The sequence below is a fragment of the Cricetulus griseus genome, chromosome 7, assembly GCF_003668045.3.
Source record: "Cricetulus griseus strain 17A/GY chromosome 7, alternate assembly CriGri-PICRH-1.0, whole genome shotgun sequence".
In the NCBI taxonomy this organism is placed as follows: Eukaryota; Metazoa; Chordata; class Mammalia; order Rodentia; family Cricetidae; genus Cricetulus; species Cricetulus griseus.
Window position 1 is genome coordinate 103,637,687 of NC_048600.1, and position 17,316 is coordinate 103,655,002.

General features: G+C 38.8%; 1 protein-coding gene across 4 annotated transcripts in view; it reads right to left on the minus strand.

The window, feature by feature from the left end:
- The window catches only part of Stxbp4 (syntaxin binding protein 4), a 152,512-nt gene that overhangs the window by 47,647 nt on the left and 87,549 nt on the right, over positions 1-17,316 (minus strand). For all 4 annotated transcript variants that reach the window (XR_004770715.1, XM_035447410.1, XM_027426264.2 and 1 more), the window contains 3 exons: positions 13,722-13,838; positions 12,247-12,296; positions 9,631-9,764 (listed from right to left, as the gene is read on the minus strand). Coding sequence is in view for 3 of the 4 variants with exons in the window: in XM_035447410.1 (XP_035303301.1) it covers positions 9,631-9,764; positions 12,247-12,296; positions 13,722-13,838 (301 nt within the window). In the remaining variant the exon portion in view is untranslated. The remainder of the gene's footprint in view (positions 1-9,630; positions 9,765-12,246; positions 12,297-13,721; positions 13,839-17,316) is intronic.

Genomic DNA, 17,316 nt, shown 5'->3' on the forward strand with positions numbered 1-17,316 from the left:
TGGACTTTATGGCATTCACTAATGTAACCCACATGAATACCAAGCTAAAACATTAATAGTGAATTTCTGGTTTTCTACCATCTAATACATGATGGAGCAGCACCAGTATCTCTTCAAAATAAAGTAGTCTTTGCTGCTCAAAGTGTCCATCATCCCCATCCTCACCACTGTATCCAAATAGTCTTCTTGTTACCTTCATTCTTGTTAGTCTTATGCTTCAGTGTAAGAATTGTCTAAAAGACTTTTCAAATGTAGGTCATATTATTTTATCACTGCTTTAAACCATCAATGGCTTCCTGTGACTCTTAAAAGACAAATTCCTTTGCATGCCATTTAAAAGCTGTACCCGATCTAGCAGTTGCCCTACATCTCCAGCCTTACCACATGGTACTCATCTGCTTGCTCATATCTGGTGGGTACACAGCTTAGTTTTACTGTCCCTCACATATTTCAATGTCATTACTGCAACCGAGCTCTGTGCTGGGCTGGAGAAGCTCTTCCCAGAGGTATTTTCTAGTTGAGTCGGGACTCCAGTCCTACCTCTTCAAAACAACTTTCCTAGCTGATTTTCTGATGTGTATACTATTTACCACTTTCTAGGATTATGATATTTGCTTATTTGATCACTTGTTTATACAGCTTTCCCTGGTACATTTATCTAGGATGTTGGAGAGCAAGGAAATGTGAATAATACTTGAGGCATTCTGTGTTTTATATTGCTATTTTATTGTGTAGGTCAGAGTCTGTCTCTGAGACTTTGATGAGCTCTTTATATACTCTCTAGTACTGGGATTAAAGGTGCGAGCTCTGTTTCTCTTTTAGAGTGATTCACTCTCATGTAGCGCTGGTGGCCTTGAACTCACAGAGATCCATCAGCCTCTGGGATTAAAGGTGTGTGCCACCACTGCCCAGCTATAGCTAACTAGTTTGGCTGGCTGGCTTTGCATTCTGATTTCCATTGGCTTTATTAGATCATAAACAATATATCACCACACATAATGAAATTATTTTTCTTGACGCTAACAATAATTAAATTGTTCAAGATTAAATTCGATGCATTTTCTTGGTAGAAGCATATGGTACTGACCTTTCAATTTGCAATAATACAAGGGAATATATATTTGCCATTTCTCAAATGGTTAGGGTCTATGAATATCAACAGTCTTAAATATCCAACTCCAAAAAATGAAGTCATCAGAGAAGTAACTGACTCTGCAAAAACAGCTTAACTTTTCTCTCTGCTGACACAATCACAGGATAAAGCACTCCCTGACAGACAGAACTCTCCTGCCAGTTCCAAGAGAAGCAGGTGAATAAACCCATGTGACTATTCTGGCACAGACAAATTGCATAATAGCAATTCTGCACAGCATGGCTGACTTCCACTAAAGGAACATGGTTTTTCTCTTACAAATTCAGGCTAATAATTAAAATACACTCTCAGGAGAAATGAAAAAAAAAATAAGATAGGAGTATGAGGCACAGAATGGTGGTAATGAGAACATGTGAAGTATGAACTTTTTTTAGTTGAATTATCTTTTTAGAATTTGTTTTTGATCTTGGAAAGGAAGGCCTGAGACTTGACAAAGGTGTTAGTTACTGTCTCAGAACATAAAGAGAAGACATACTAAACAGGCATCCTACTTTTAAGAGTTAAAATCCTGGGCTCAATGGTTAACAGTTCTGATGGGGAATGTGCTTCTGTGTATGTTCATCTTATTGATTGTTGAATAAAGTACTGTTTGGCCAATGAGTCAGCAAGTTAGGCGTGACTAGGAGTCGAGGAGGATTCTGGGAAATGTAGTAAAATATCCAGGCAGGAAGTAACACAGCAGGCAGACTCAATACATAAGCAAGGACAAGAAGGAAGTAGCCCCTTTTCTCTTGCTCTTCCTCCTGGTCTCTGCTCTGGAGTTGCCACGTGATCTACCAGCCAGAGAGGACGCCAGCGGGAGGCATCCTCAATAAGATAAGTCTTATAAAATATACAGATTTATGATAATTAATACTGAGTTAGCAAGTAAGAAATCCTAGGGATTGGTCAGCAGCATTGTACCTAATATAAATCTCTGTGTGTTACTTGGGACCTTAACGTGGCAGCGGGTGGAACTCAGGCAGCCTGGCAGAAAGTGCTCACATGGTGGTAGGGCTCGGGTGGCTACAGTGGAAAGACTTATTGTTACACAGTTCTACTGCTCTAGCAGAAGAGTGGGTTCAGTTCCCAGCACCATCATGGCAACTCACTAACACCCACGATTGCCGTTCCAGGTGCTCTGATTCCCTCTTCTGGACTCAGTAGGTACTATGCACATGTGGTGCACAGACATACAAGCAAATAAAAACACATATACTTTGTAATACAAGTAAATTTAAAACATGGAGTTAAATTATAGCTAATTAATTATAATTAATTAATTAATGGAGGATGCTTACAGAGACAAGTATATATCATCTATTTTCAGATGGCTAAGTAAAACTTAATTAGTCAACCAATTTGTAACAGTTGGTCCTTCATATTTTTATAAGAAATGCTGTAATCAAAATATTTATACATATATCTCTTATTAATCGCTTTGTAAAAATACCAGTACTTGAGATTAGTGAGTTAAAAATGTGATACTTTAAGACACTTTTAACATCAAAAAACTTTTCAAAGGATCTTTTAAATGATTGTGTGTGTGTGTGTGTGTGTGTGTGTGTATTCTCAAGAATGTTGTGCCAAATTACATTCCCACCTGTAGTCGATGGGAATATTTACTTTCAACTTTAATTAGTGGTAGGCCCAGATGGCTCCTAAATTGTTTCTTTTTTGAAATGCCTAATATATGAGTAATTTAAGGGAGCAGAAAGTGTATTCCTTACAACATGATCCATGCCCTTCGCTTCCTTTTCTGGCATCATTTAGGTCCTTGTGGGTGTAGAAAATTTAGCCCCAGCTGCATCTCAGTTCTGTGAAACGCCAAGCTTAAGACACCAGCTCTGATGTATTCATCTTGTTTCCTATGTAGATACATCTCTCTTCCAGTCTTTTAAAGAGCACACCCAATTGTAAATGCCAATTTAAGCAGACAGGCAGAATTGGAAGGTTTTAGCATAATTGCAATCTTAATTCTCAACTCTCCCAAGTCTTGACCTCTACGTTTTCTTGCTTTAATTGCAGTGGGCCTTTCCATAACCATGTATTCATATGTACCTGTTTCTAAGAGCTTGAATGATATATATGTAACAGAGTTACATATTTCTACTTCTGGCTTTTGACTATTGAAAGGATGTAGGGGCTTCTTGGATATCTACACATATAACCAGGTTGCTGGAGTTGCCCAGCTCAGGATGGGGGTTGGCTTTGTGTGTTTGCACTGTGAACATTAGGATGACACAACAGTATGAATGAGTAGTTGGTAGTAAGATAGGTCCAGAGGTGACTATGTAAAGTCATGTGCACTTGGTGCTAGCTCCTTCCACAGCGATGCCTGGGTAGTCCCATGTGCATTGGATATAAAGCATAGTCTGTGCTTCTCAAAAGATCAACACCCACTTGGTCTTCTACTTGACAAAGAATCTTGGCGAAATCTGCAGTGTTCAAAGAAGCCACCGCCTATCACAATGGAACAGTAAAAAGAGTTTCTCACCCCTCGGGTGTCTTGTACTGTATTCATTACCTTTCCAAGCCAGAACACTCTCCCAAGCTGGTGTACACTCCTGTTCAGTAATTCCTATAATTACCACCATTCAACTGAGGGAGTAACAGGTTAGCCCTTCCTGCTTTCCTACCATGAGGCCCTATCTACCCCACCCTGAAAAGGTATGAGGATTCCTCTGTAATTTTCTCTCTATTTTCATAACCTATTTTTCATTTCTATGAGAATCTTGGAGGCAGGTAGTTAAATGAGTTTTCTTCTTTAGTTGTAAGCCTAGCTTTTAGGAGCTGAGCCACCTCTCCAGCCCTAAACGCTTGTTCTGACACTAATGCACCTGAAACTCAATGAGCTCTCATTTTATTAAAAGTCTCCTATGGGGTAACAGGTAAGAAGTTTTAAAGTTAAATCAGAACTGGGTATTTTTGCTTTTGCTTCATAATAATTCTGTCAATCTATATGCCAATCAAGCATCTGAAGCAGCAGTTAGTTCACATGAAGATTACAATTAAGTTACCATGGAACATTGGCCATGCAGATATTGATGGAGATTGGGAGAGCGTTTCTAGGGTTCCACTGAAGATGTCTCTGTTCCCTCCATGCTGTTTTACTAAACACAGCAGAGCAGACCAAAGATCGTCGTGGTTACCAATAGACAGTTGAAAGATAAGGTGCTGATGAAGACACTTTGCCGTAGTTCCCCATGGTGACCACACTCTCAAAAGCAGTAATGCTAAATGCTTTGTTTTCAGAAGAGCTCTCATCTACCTCCTTTCCAAATGCATCCAAGTTGAATGAAGCTTTAGACAACAACAGACAGAAAGGGAATTTCTATTACTTGCTATACATAATCACCACCTAACACCCGCAGTCACCACAGCAGTAGCATTATCCAGACATGGAACATCTTCAGCTCCTGCTCCGTGGAGCACTTTATATGCATTCCATTGGACCCTCCAATTTTGATGTGAGTCAACAGAGCTGAGGGTTAAGTCATCCCACAGAGTGGATGAACAGCTACAATGCTCCCTCGAGCACTTCTAAGGAAGCTCAGAGACTGCAGAGCTCCAGTCTACTCTACGTGGAATCACATTTATCTTGACATATGCCTTCACAGGCACTCTGACAAGGATCGGATGGCCATGCTTACAGTGCTGTAGAAAGCATTCTGTGCTCCCTGGGATTCTACATCCGGGGATCCTAGCCTAGGTTTCAGGAATGTTCTAAAAATGGATGCAAAATACAATTATTCTTCATTTCTGGAAGTGGGATTCATCAGAGTTCAGAGGAATTGAGAACCTAGAACAAGTTCAGGGTTGTCTTCTGTTGTGGGATATTTGCGAACGGTGAGAAAATAAATTGCTGTGATCGGTGTAATAAAGAGCTGAACAACCGATAGTTAGGCTGGAGGTACAGGCAGGATTTCTGGGGAGAGAAAGGAAGAGAAGGAGAAAGTTTGGCACAAGAGAGATGCCAGGAGATCCGGAGAGGAAACAGGAGGTGCATTATGGAAGAGAAGTAATATCATGTGATAGAGTGTAGATTGATATAAATGGATTAATTTAAGTGATAAGATGTAGTTAGGAACAAGTCTAAGCTATAGGCCGAACTTTCATAATTAATAAGAAGTCTCCTTGTCATTATTTGGTTCCGGTTGGTGGGTTACAGTCTTCTACACAATCTTCTGAGCTTGTCTTCAAGCTATAAGGTCCAAGAGAATATATTCTACACATTTTTCAAGAAAAAAACTTTAGTGTAACATCCCAGAGTATATTTATATTAAAAGAAAGTGGAGTCAATTGCCCAAGTGAATATTTCAAATTATAGCTTGACATATGCAGATAACTAAGGCAAAAGAAATGAGGTTTGGGGTTTTGGCTGACTGAGCTACCTCACTCTAGTAGTTTTCTGTTTCTTATTATATACATGAAAAAAATCAGTGCTTACAGAAAAAGTAAGACTCATTAAACCTAAAGAGTTATGCTTATAAAGTTGAAAAACACTGACAAAACATGCCAACATTAGCAGCTATACTTTACATAAGCAGTCAGTGTAGAAACTGTTTCTCTGGTTTTAAACATCAAAGCACATATAATCTTACAAAGGATAAAAAGTGCACACGTCAGTTTTCTGTTCTCTTACAAAGAAGTTCTGCTGAATTTCAAATATTTTCTTTGAATAATCATGTTTGACAGCGATAATGGTTAATGTTAGGGAGGTAATTAAAATTAATGGCAGCGATGTCCACTGGGCTATGTCTATGCAGGTGTTTCCCTCTCCTGCTCCCACCTAAACATAAAAATGTCTAATACATAGAATTTCGAGTCTACACATATTTATTAGAAGCGATTGGGTTCAGCCCTTCCTAAAACACATAGAGATATCCTCTATATAATGAATTATTATATTTTCTTGACATACAGCTTTATTTTTAAAATGTATTAGGTTACAAAAAATTTAAACACACTCATCATATAAAGTGAGCAGGCACTTTAGAGGCATGGTTTCCAATTTTCAACACTGTATCTGTTAAGTCAAATGTTACCAAAGTGTGTGTGAATGTTAGTTCATCAAGACAAGCAATGCTACTTACTAGGCAAAACTGCACCCACAAGTTAATGTTCTGACAATTAGGAGGACATTATCTCTCTCTTCTTCTCTTTTCCTAGCTACTTATTTGCATTCCCATCTACCTATTTATCTGTCAGTCCTTCCTACCATTGATCATCTACCCATCCATTCAGTCATTCATCCAGCTACCTTTATACATTTGGTTTGTAGCTTAGAGAAGGTCAGGAGAAGGGAATAGGATGGACAGTGGAATGTTGGAGCAAAACAAACAGCAGGTAGTGTATTAAGGGAAGGGACAGAAGCAAAGACCACAGGCTGTTCTGCTAAATGCCACATATTAACAGACACCAAGATGATGTTATGTAGTCATCATGACTAAATTATATCCCATATATTCTAATGTTGAAAATTATATTCTTCAAAGGTGACCACAAAACTAACATCTGTCTACACACTCCTTTAAAATGTAATCGTGGTACCTTTTCATCCAGGGTGGAGCCCTAGCCCCGCCCTGGAATCATCTGTGCGGATGTACAGAATGTAGTGGGTGTACAGAATGCCATGTTGCTTCTGAGGCTCAGTCACAAGGAGATGCAGTGTCCTGCTTGCTCATTTAACCATCCGGGTGGGAGCTTTGTGCCATCATGTGTGTTTAACTACCTAAGGCCCGCTTGCTGGAGAGGGTATAAGAAAAAGGTATTGGAGTTGACATCCCAAGTTGAGTTGCCACCTAGATGTCCAGCCTGGTAGAATTATCAGAAGACTGTAATTTCAGATGTTAGCTAACTTTGATCATATCAGAGTTCCCTACTAAGAACTGTCCAGCCAAACCTAGCTACTCCACAGGATCATGAATACTAAAATGCTATAGTCATCAAGTTTTGGGGTGATTTGTTATAGAGTAATGATTAATAGGATAGTTAATAAAAACATTAGCACTAAGTATAAAGTTTCATTTCATTGTTCTTTCTTCATTGTACCTTTTATGTCTATATATTTAGAGTTGTGAAGAGAGTGCAATTTACAATCCAATCATGTTGCTTGCCAATATTATGTTAGAGAAGTAAGTTCCTCTACAGCAGTGGTTCTCAACCCCTTTGGGAGTCACATATCAAATATTCTGCATGTCAGATATTTACATTACAATTCATAACCATAACAAAATGACAGTTAGGAATAGCAATGAAAGAATTTTATGGTTGGGGGTTCACCACAACATGAGGAACTGTGTTAAAGGGTCCCAGCATTAGGGAGGTTGAGGACCACTGCAAAAATCAGCTATCTGAGGTGGGCGTTGGTGGCGCATGCGTTTAATCCCAGCACTTGGGAAGCTGAGGCAGGTGGATCTCTGTTAGTTCGAGACCAGTCTGATCTATAAGAGCTAGTTCCAGGACAGTCTCCAAAAGCCACAGAGGAAACCCTGTCTTGAAAAACCAAAAAAACAAACAAACAAACAACAAACAAACAAACAAAAACACATGCACAAAAACAGCTATCTGGAACCCTCAACAACCAGACCCTCCAGCTTGAAGGATAAGGGTAATAGAACCTCTGAAATGAGTCTTAGCTGTTAATAAATCCTTGCTTTTCTACTAATTGATGGTGTGACCATAGGCGGACTCGTTAACCTGTTTCTTCAAATTGTAAAAAAGAACAATGGACTGTTAATAGGTGGTTAGGTGACTCTGGGATGATGGATATCTGGGTTTCAGCTGAAGCATGGTACCACACAAGAGCATCTAGAGGAATGCATGAGGCATTATTTATAAGCACACTGTTGGGGTGCACACTGGCATTTGAAGAAAGGCTGTCGGATCCCATCCTAGTCTAACATATAAAATGTATCTGCCTGTCTTGAACATCAAAGAATTATGCTGCCTCATATGACGTTCAAATGTCCGGTAAGAAATTCAGGCTGCTAAAAAATTTTAAGCTGCATGATCCTGGAATGTGATTTTGTTTTTAGATGAACACAATACATTTGCATAATTTAAATATCTCCTTGTACAGGCTTGGTACCACTGAGTAAATTAATAAAACACCGCATTTTCCTTTGTTCAGAACTTCGCTGGGAGTTGCTCACCATTTTAGACAATCATGGCACAGATGCCAGTGAACTTGTGGTACTTAAGCGGAGACCCTCAGGTGGCTGTGTTAATTTACCCTCATGGCTCTCACTTTTGTAGGGACTCTGTGTAGGTCACAGCATTATATTGTCACATCACCTAGTGCTGTTGGGCAAGACTTTAGCTGTTGAGATCAGTCTGTCATGAATCACATTCCTCTCATTTTTTCCTCTGTTTTTCAGGTTGGACATGTTATTATTGATTTTTATAAATGTTAGAAGAATCACCTATAATCTTCATCATAGGAAAATAGATGGTATGTTGAAAATAGTTATTAAAAGTTGAGATTCTCATGAAGAAGCAGATGGGGAGATGATGAGGGAAAGGCAGAAACGTCCAATCACTTGGGTATTCCCCCAAGACTCTGTGATGGGTGTGGGGAGCTGCTTAGAAACTGGTCTGCTTCTCTTGAAACCATAGTGTTGACTTGAGAGATCCTTAGAACTGATTGCACGGCCCCATACTAGTACTGATGCCACAGTTCCCACACAGCGGATTCTCTCGGCCCCCACTTCTGAGGAAATGCCTGATCCAGCAGCGCTGAAGGGCTGGGGACTGCTTCATTAATTACAGACATTTCATTGATTACCTGCTCACTGCCACAGTCTGTTTTCAGTCGTTACTCTGTGTGTGTGTGTGTGTGTGTGTGTGTGTGTGTGTGTGTGTGTGTGTGTGTGTGTGTTGCTTTTCTTTAGTTTGATCTTGGGAGAAAGGTCTTCAATGCTTAGTCTAGGCTGTGTGAGCAATCATTACGTAGCCCAGACTAGCTCAAAATCACAGAAAGCCTCCTGCCTCAGGCTCCCAAGGGCTGAGATTTTAGTTAGAAGCTACCATGGCTGGCTATGTCTCATCAGTCCTTTCTATTTCATTGTTGTTTGGGTGTCTTCTGTTGAAGTTGGTCTGCCTCTGTATTTCAAGTGCTTGTACCATCAGGCCTCATTCAACTTCATGCAATGTTACTATACCTGTTGCACCTTTTTAAAACTTGAAGGGCATTGGTTTGCCCTTCAGGGTTCTAGTGCATTTTATTTGGTATTATTTTCTAATGTCAAAGATACTTAGGAAGAAAATAGAAGACACATATTAATTAGCTCTCTTGAGTTAGACATCATCTTGGGCATTTTAAATGAAGCCAATACTCTCCCACAATTGGCATGTCAGCGTTTTTTAATGAGTAGCTATCAATTTTACTGTAGACAAATGTATTCCACGCAATTAAACTATCAGAACTCAGTTTTTTCTTCTGCTTTGTTTAATAAATTATCAAAAGAGTGCAAAAAAATATGAAGATAACTTACAGTCCATATCAAGTATGGCACGAACGGATCTAACGAGCTCCTTGGATTCCAGAAGCAGGTTTGCTGGGAAGCTGCGCCCATTCTTTCCCAGCAGTGGGAGTGAAGTCTGCGATGAAAACACAGCTCTCCTTTCGCTGCATGGGCAATGAAAAGGCTTTGAGTGTACTGCACAGAAAGCAACACCAGTGCATCTTTGCTAAACCTGAATTGGTGTCCATTATGTTTGTGCAAAAATGTTTCTGATTCTAGGAACATTATATTCATAGAGCCATACAAGAACATAGAATAGGATTTCTGCTTTGACTAGCTTATTCTATAGTAAATAGGCATATTCCCCCATCCCACCCCCTGACAGGGTTTCTCTATATTGTTTTGGAGGCTGTCCTGGAACTTGCTCTGTAGAGCAGGTTGGCCTTGAACTCACAGAGATTCCCCTGCCTCTGCCTCCCAAGTGCTGGGATTAAAGGCGTGTGCCACCAACGCCCAGCAATAAATAGGCATATTTTAAGAAGTACTTTTACTTTATATGTAAGGAGGAAGTAAAGGAAGGATAGCTTACATCTTAAATAATTTGCTGGGTCTTTTTTTTTCATTTTGTAAAATTTCAAACTAAACATATAAACCTTAGTTTATTAAACAGATGTTTTCTATTTTTTATAGTAATATTGAATATAAATTCAATATATATATTTACTTAAGAAATTATCTTTTAAATTCTCCCATTTGTTTTTCCTAATTACAGAACAGCCTAAAGAATATATATATCCTTTATATATATAATATATATATATATATGTATATAATATATATATATATATATGTATATGTATATATATACATATGTATATATATACATATACATATATATATGTATATATACATATATATATATATGTATATAATATATATATGAATATATATATATTATATATATTCATATATATATTATATACATATATATATTATGACATTTGAATTTACTTTTTATTAATACATTTTGTTCCTTGATAATTTCATACCTGTATATAGTACATTCTCGTTATGCTCCTTATCCTTATTTCCCTCCCACCCCGCCAGCCCCCCTTCTCCCTTGTAAATGTCCTTCCCATATTCATTACTTTTTGCTTTGTGTTCCAGAGTTTAACTAAGGCGTCATCTGAAACAAATGCATTATGACACAATTTAAAATGAAACATTTTCCTCAAAAAATTACAGTAATGCTTTTACTTGAAGGAGACAAATGACTTTGTATTGAAAAAAAATTGGTATTTACAGCCCACCTTTTTAAACATGATGACATTAATTCACAAGGATAAACTTAAGAAATTTCCAATTCAAATACATAGCCTTTACTCTGTGTTAAATGACCAAAGCCAACCCATACAGGAGATGTGGTATATTAAGAATGGCCAAGATCTTAACAGTGTTTAACCTACAAGACACAGCAAAAATTGCTTACTGTAGCTTTTAAAGTGGCCTTTTTCTTTTTCCTCCTTCTAAGAAGTGCTTTAGGGTAAGGTTTGGCTTTTGGCTTTTATCTACTTACTTTTAAACCTGGTATTTAATACCAAAAATTTGAATTAGTAAAGGTCAAAATGAGATTGAAGGGGTGGGGCACACTTAATATGTAAAACAGGAATATGGCTACCGAGTGGTTTAAAATCCTTACTAAAACAACATTCATAGAATTCACAGGATTACATTGTAAGCAGCAGAGTTAACAACAAATATGTCTGACTCTTTCATAATAAGAAATGAAACATTAAAATGAACACAAAACTCAGCAACTGTAGACATTACTTCTTTTTTTTTTTTTTTTTTTTAAGAGATGGTCTCAGTGTAGCCACACTGGTTAGTCTTGAATTCAATAGAGATTCTCCTGTCTCAGTCTCCCAAGTGCTGGTATTACAGGCAGAAGCCACTGTGTGTGGCTCTTGTTCTCTCTACTGTACTACTGTTTTGTCAGTAATAGTGGTTTCTGCAAGAGCTGCTGGTGGAGATGCACGCGTATGAACTATGGCAGTCATAGGAAACAAGTACTTTCAATGTAGACCAGCAGGACTGTTTCTTCAGTGTATGCCCGCCCTTCATCCTGTATCAAAGTCAGTGAAGAGCTGGGGCTTGAGACAAACAATCCTTACTTGGATGTTTGTAGCTCTGAGGGGGAATCCTGAAGACAGCAGCATGCTACGAATAATAACAAATCAAGGTGCAGTCTACAAACATCCTTCTTTTATTTATATCGCCGAATGATGCAAATGAAAGAAGCTGATTGTGTGAATATGCTTTGCAAAATTGTATTTGACAGAACGCATCTGCCAGGCTGAGCCGTCTTCAGCCGTGCATCTGCCACCAGCAGCTTCCCCACACACAGACAGGATGTGTGAATCCGAAACCTTAGAGTACAAAGTGACAATGGCTGTCTAAATGCTTCCAGCAGTTTCTTTTAGAGAGATGGAACCTAAACAGTATGTGCTTGCATTTCCTTCCAAAAAGTTAAAAAACGAGCATTCAGTGGGAATCACGCAGCACCCTAAAGCCGACCTAGAGTATCTTAGCCACAATATACACAAAGAAATTAGTGTTCATACGCTGCCGAAAGCAACACATTCTTACCTTAAATTTGAGAAAGGAGCAGAACTATCCAAAAGTACTTCCTGAGCAGCCTAGTGACAAATAAGATGGTAAAGGAGATTCGTAAGCTTGATAGCTTGAAAACAAACTAAAATCTTCGCTTGATTAATTAATATTTATAATGTCCTCCTTCATTGAGTATGCAGATGTTCCTATTATAGTGGGCCAGTCAGTTATGTTAACATGAAATTCTGCTTGGAGATAATTATAAGGTATTTATTTAAAATACTTAAATTTGTGTGTGTGTGTGTGTGTGTGTGTGTGTGTGTGTGTGTGTGCAGATACCTTTCGAGGATAGAAGAGGGTGTTGGGCTCCTTGGAACTGGAGTTTAGGTGATTGTGAGTCACCTGACATGGGTGCTGAGAACTGAATTCACAAGTGCAGGAAGCACTGCTAACTGGTAAGGTAAGTCATCTAGCTAGTACTTCATGATAGCGTGAATAGTTACCAAATTATGTTTACACAGTATGAGGATTTTTAGGAGTGTATTCATTAAAGCGAAGTACACTTTATTATATGTATACTTATTACTAACCATCTATATAATGTTAGCTATTCTTCTTATATACTGAGGCAAATCTGAATCTGACTGTAAGTTAGAATTGCTGTATTGAAACAGAGATGTTTCTGTAGTCTCCAAACCGTGACATTTTTCTGTGACAGTACTTATTCCCTCTCCCTCCCTCCATTCCTCCTCTCTTCCCTCTTTTCCTCTCTCAGTACTGAGGATAGAATTTAGGATCTCAAATGCTAGGCCAGCATTCTACCACAGAAGTATATATCCAACCTTCCTTTTCACTTGTTATTTTGAGACAAGGTCTCATTATAGCCTTGGATTTGCTATTTTTCAGCATCGAGATCCTAAGAAGCTAGGATTACAACCTTGTGCCTTCAGGCCTGGCAAGATTTTTTGAAAAACAATGTAATATAGTTATCCCTCAGTATGTACAGAGGATTGGTTTCAGGGTCCCCGGTTCTATCAAAATCCACAGATGCTCAAGTGGTTTACTATGTATGTATGTGATCTACATTGCCTATGGTTTCTTCACATTGTCTCTAGATGACTTGTAAATAATACAATATAGCTTCTATGCAAATAGTTTTATAGTCTCTAGTATTCAAAATAAGGACAGGACTTTTTCTATACTTGCTTCCTACTGAAGCAATCACCTTAGGCCTGAGCACAAGGTATACAAATGAGAAATGAGATAAATGGCACTCTAGAGAGCACTGGAGAAAGGCAATGGTGACTCTAGTGGGGTATGACTACATATCACTTCATTTGCAGAGATTCAACACAGAGCTTGGCGTGGTTTGTGGGAATCCCTGGAGTTTTTGTTCCTGGTTTGTGGAAATTCCTGGAGTTTTTGTTCCTGGATCTTTTCATCCCATGGTTGGCTGAACTCACTGCTGTGGAATTCAAGGAGACAGAGGGTCAACTTCTGAGAAAACTTACCTCAACAAAATGAAGGAGGCTTTCAGTAGATGCCTTGAAAGTTTTCCGAGCCACTTCTGATTTTCGCAATTGGCAGTCAAGAACTGTGACTCTCTTTCTCAAGTCCTGGATACTTTCCTAGACAAAGATGGCAAAAACAACACTGTCCACATTTCTTCAACTTTCAATAACTTCTTCCTATTTTTAACTTTCATAAACTGCTATCTGATACTACCATTTCATGTATTGTCTCTCTTTTTTACAAATAGGTTCTGATTTTGAGGACAGGTAGAATATAACTGATGAAGTGTTTAAAAGTTAATTTCCACACATATACTTTAAGTTCTATGACATATTTTACAACATGACTTTTATTGATTTTTACATGACTTACATTCAGCTAACATTTTAAAAAAGAACTTGTTTTAACACGGGGTTAACAGAAAGTCCTTCATGGATAGCATAGCCCAAAGTGCTGAGTGTATACACACATATGCACGCATACACATACACACTATTGACTATTCACAACAGAGGAGTAAAAGCATTCTAAGAAGAACAGCAGTAGTGCCCAGTGAACCACAGTGGTAGGGGATGCTGAAGCATCATTTGCTCTGAGGCACATCCTGATCCTGGAGGTCCACACTGTGGGTTTCATCAGACACACATGACATGCTAAATGAGTGATACGGTTTTCATAGAACTCATACTCTGGTCAGTAAAGAGTCTGTTCTGTGTAAGTCCCTACCCAGTAATGCTCAAACAACAACTGCTAGAAAAACAGAGGAGATTTGGGGACTGAGTTTATATTACTTAGATGACATGAAAACCCATAACCTGAAATTCTTACTTAAATTGGTCCTAGGTTAAGAGGAGCAAAAATAAAAATTCTCTGGAAGCTATTTTGTAAATTTCATAGAATTTCCATAATTGTGTGTCAAAAGAACATGAACTTACCATAAAAAATAACTAAAAAATGAAGAAATATCTTTTATGAATTGGCAATTAGATAATCATCAGATCTAAAAGAGTCTATATTAATTAGGTACATAAGCATAATTGTATTTAGTATGTTTAAAACAGAGAATTGAAAATATAATAGGCCAGGTGGCAGCTCAAGCCTTTAACTCCAGCACTCAGGAGACAAAGGAGACAGATCTTTGAGTTCAAGGCCAGTCTGGTCTACAGAGTGAGTTCCAGGACAGCCAGGGCCACACAGAGAAACCTGTCTTGAAAAACTGAATAAATAAACAAACAAATAAACAAAAAACACAATAAAGAAAAAGAAAATATAAGAGGACAAGGATATAAAAAATAGATCCAATGACATAAATAATTTTAAGAATATAGTCATTAAATTAGAACACAACAAATATGTCCAATTCCATACACCTAAAAAGACAATGGAGAAATTAGAAAACAGAACTAGTAAAATTTCTGAGGACTGAATAAAAGGTAAAATTTGAACTACAAATGAAGAAGAGGTAAGAGAACACAAGCGAGTCTCTTGAATTGCACAGAGATTACTAGCATCAAAGGGAAACAGCACTGGGGTTGGAGACATGGCTTATTGCTTGAAATCACATTCTGAGCCGGGTGTTGGTGGCGCACGCCTTTAATCCCAGCACTCGGGAGGCAGAGGCAGGCAGATCCCTGTGAGTTCGAGGCCAGCTTGGTCTCCAGAGCGAGTGCCAGGATAGGCTCCAAAGCTACACAAAGAAACCCATCACTTTCTGTTCTTACATAGGACCTGGGTCCAGTACCCAGAACATACAAGGCAGCTCACAGCTGGCTATAACTCCAGTTCTAGGGATCTGACACCCTTTTCTGACTTTAGTGCACCAGGCACATACACAGTACACATATGTGCAGGTAAAATGCTCATGCACTTAAAATGAATTAGTAAATAAATGTTTTTTTTAAAAGGTGGGCATTGTGGATTGTGTTGCACACCTTTAATCCCACACTTAGAGGCAGAGACAGTGGGATCTGTATGAGTTCAAGGGTAGGCTGGCATACATTGTGAGAACCTGGACAGAGGGAAGACGGAGGGAGACAGAATGAGAGAGAGAGAGAGAGAGAGAGAGAGAGAGAGAGAGAGAGAGAGAGAGAGACAGAGAGAGACACAGAGAGAGACAGAGAGAGACAGAGAGAGAGAGAGAGACAGAGACACACACAGAGAGAGACAGGGTCAGAGACAGAGAACAATCAGGATGAAAGTATAGGACTTTCCAGAAATGGCAAGACAATGATCCTCCGATTAGGAAGTTGAATTAATTCCAAACAGCATAAATTACAATAGATCAGATCAACAAATCACTCACAGAGTTAAAACACTGGTATCAAAGCCAAAGATGTTTTAAAAATCATTTAAAAATCATACAGAAGGAAACACATTACAAATGATTGATAGCTGACATGATAGCATAAAAAAACAATGACAAAGTTATATGACAACACAATATTATAAATGTATCTGAATATAAAAAGTTGAATCAAAATAACTTTCAGAGAAACCAAATGGAGAGTTTCTTATCAACAGATAGTCACTAAATGAATCTGAAGCAACTGTTTCAGGAAGTAAGAAAGCCTGAGATGTAATAAGGAACTATGAACAAAAGGTCTAAGCATAGGGTCTATCCAACTTGGACCACATTAAACAAACTGCAAAAGTGATAAAGTCAAGACAGAACTAAAATTCCACGAGTAATAGAAATTAAGGAGGGAGAGATAATTATGTTTATGTTCAAAAGTGCTTTTAATATGTAGATGGGGGAAACATCACTGATTAATTTCATAACAAGTTCATACAGAATGGCAAACATTCTAGCATAATCATTAAGGAATCAGAGACACAGGGGCTTGAGAGATGGCTTAACAGTCAAAGAGCACTGGCTGCCCTTGCATATGACTCAGTCTTGAGTCCCAGCACCCACATGGTGGATTGTAACAGGATTTTTGCCAAAATAGTGCCCAGAGTGAAGGAAGTTCCTTCCTAAGTTGTGGCCAAAGCACAGGTGTGCTGGAAGGTGTCTACCACACAAAGAAGCAGATCTTCACTCACCACCTTCAGTCAAAGCCCAGGACCCCGTGGCTGCAGAGGAAGTCTAAATACCCTCACAACAGAACCTCCAGGAGAAATGGGATTGCCCACTGTACCAGCATCAAGTTGCCCCAACTGCTGAGCCAGCCAGGAAGAAGACAGAAGATTACTCACTTGTGTTCATTGTGAATGTCAAGTCAGCATTCATCAGATAGGAAAGGCTGTGACATTGATCAAACCTGATGCAGAGAAGGGGATATCCATCTGGCTCCTGATAACAACGCTCTGGATGTTGCAAACAAAATTGGAATCATCTAATCTGAGTCCAGCTGTTAATTCATGTTTATTAACATAAAAATATTGGAGACTGAGACCTAGGACACAAAATTCAGAATGGGCGAGTGACCTGCTTGCCAGTGGAACTGTACCCCTCTCTGGATTCTGTCCCCTGTGACCCTTTCCTCAGGCAAACTCCATCCCAGCTTGTCCTTGGCCCTTCTGCTGTTGGGTCTCCACCAGCAACCCCAGTGGATTTTTGTCACTGAGGTGCAGACCACACCATCTACAACTGCC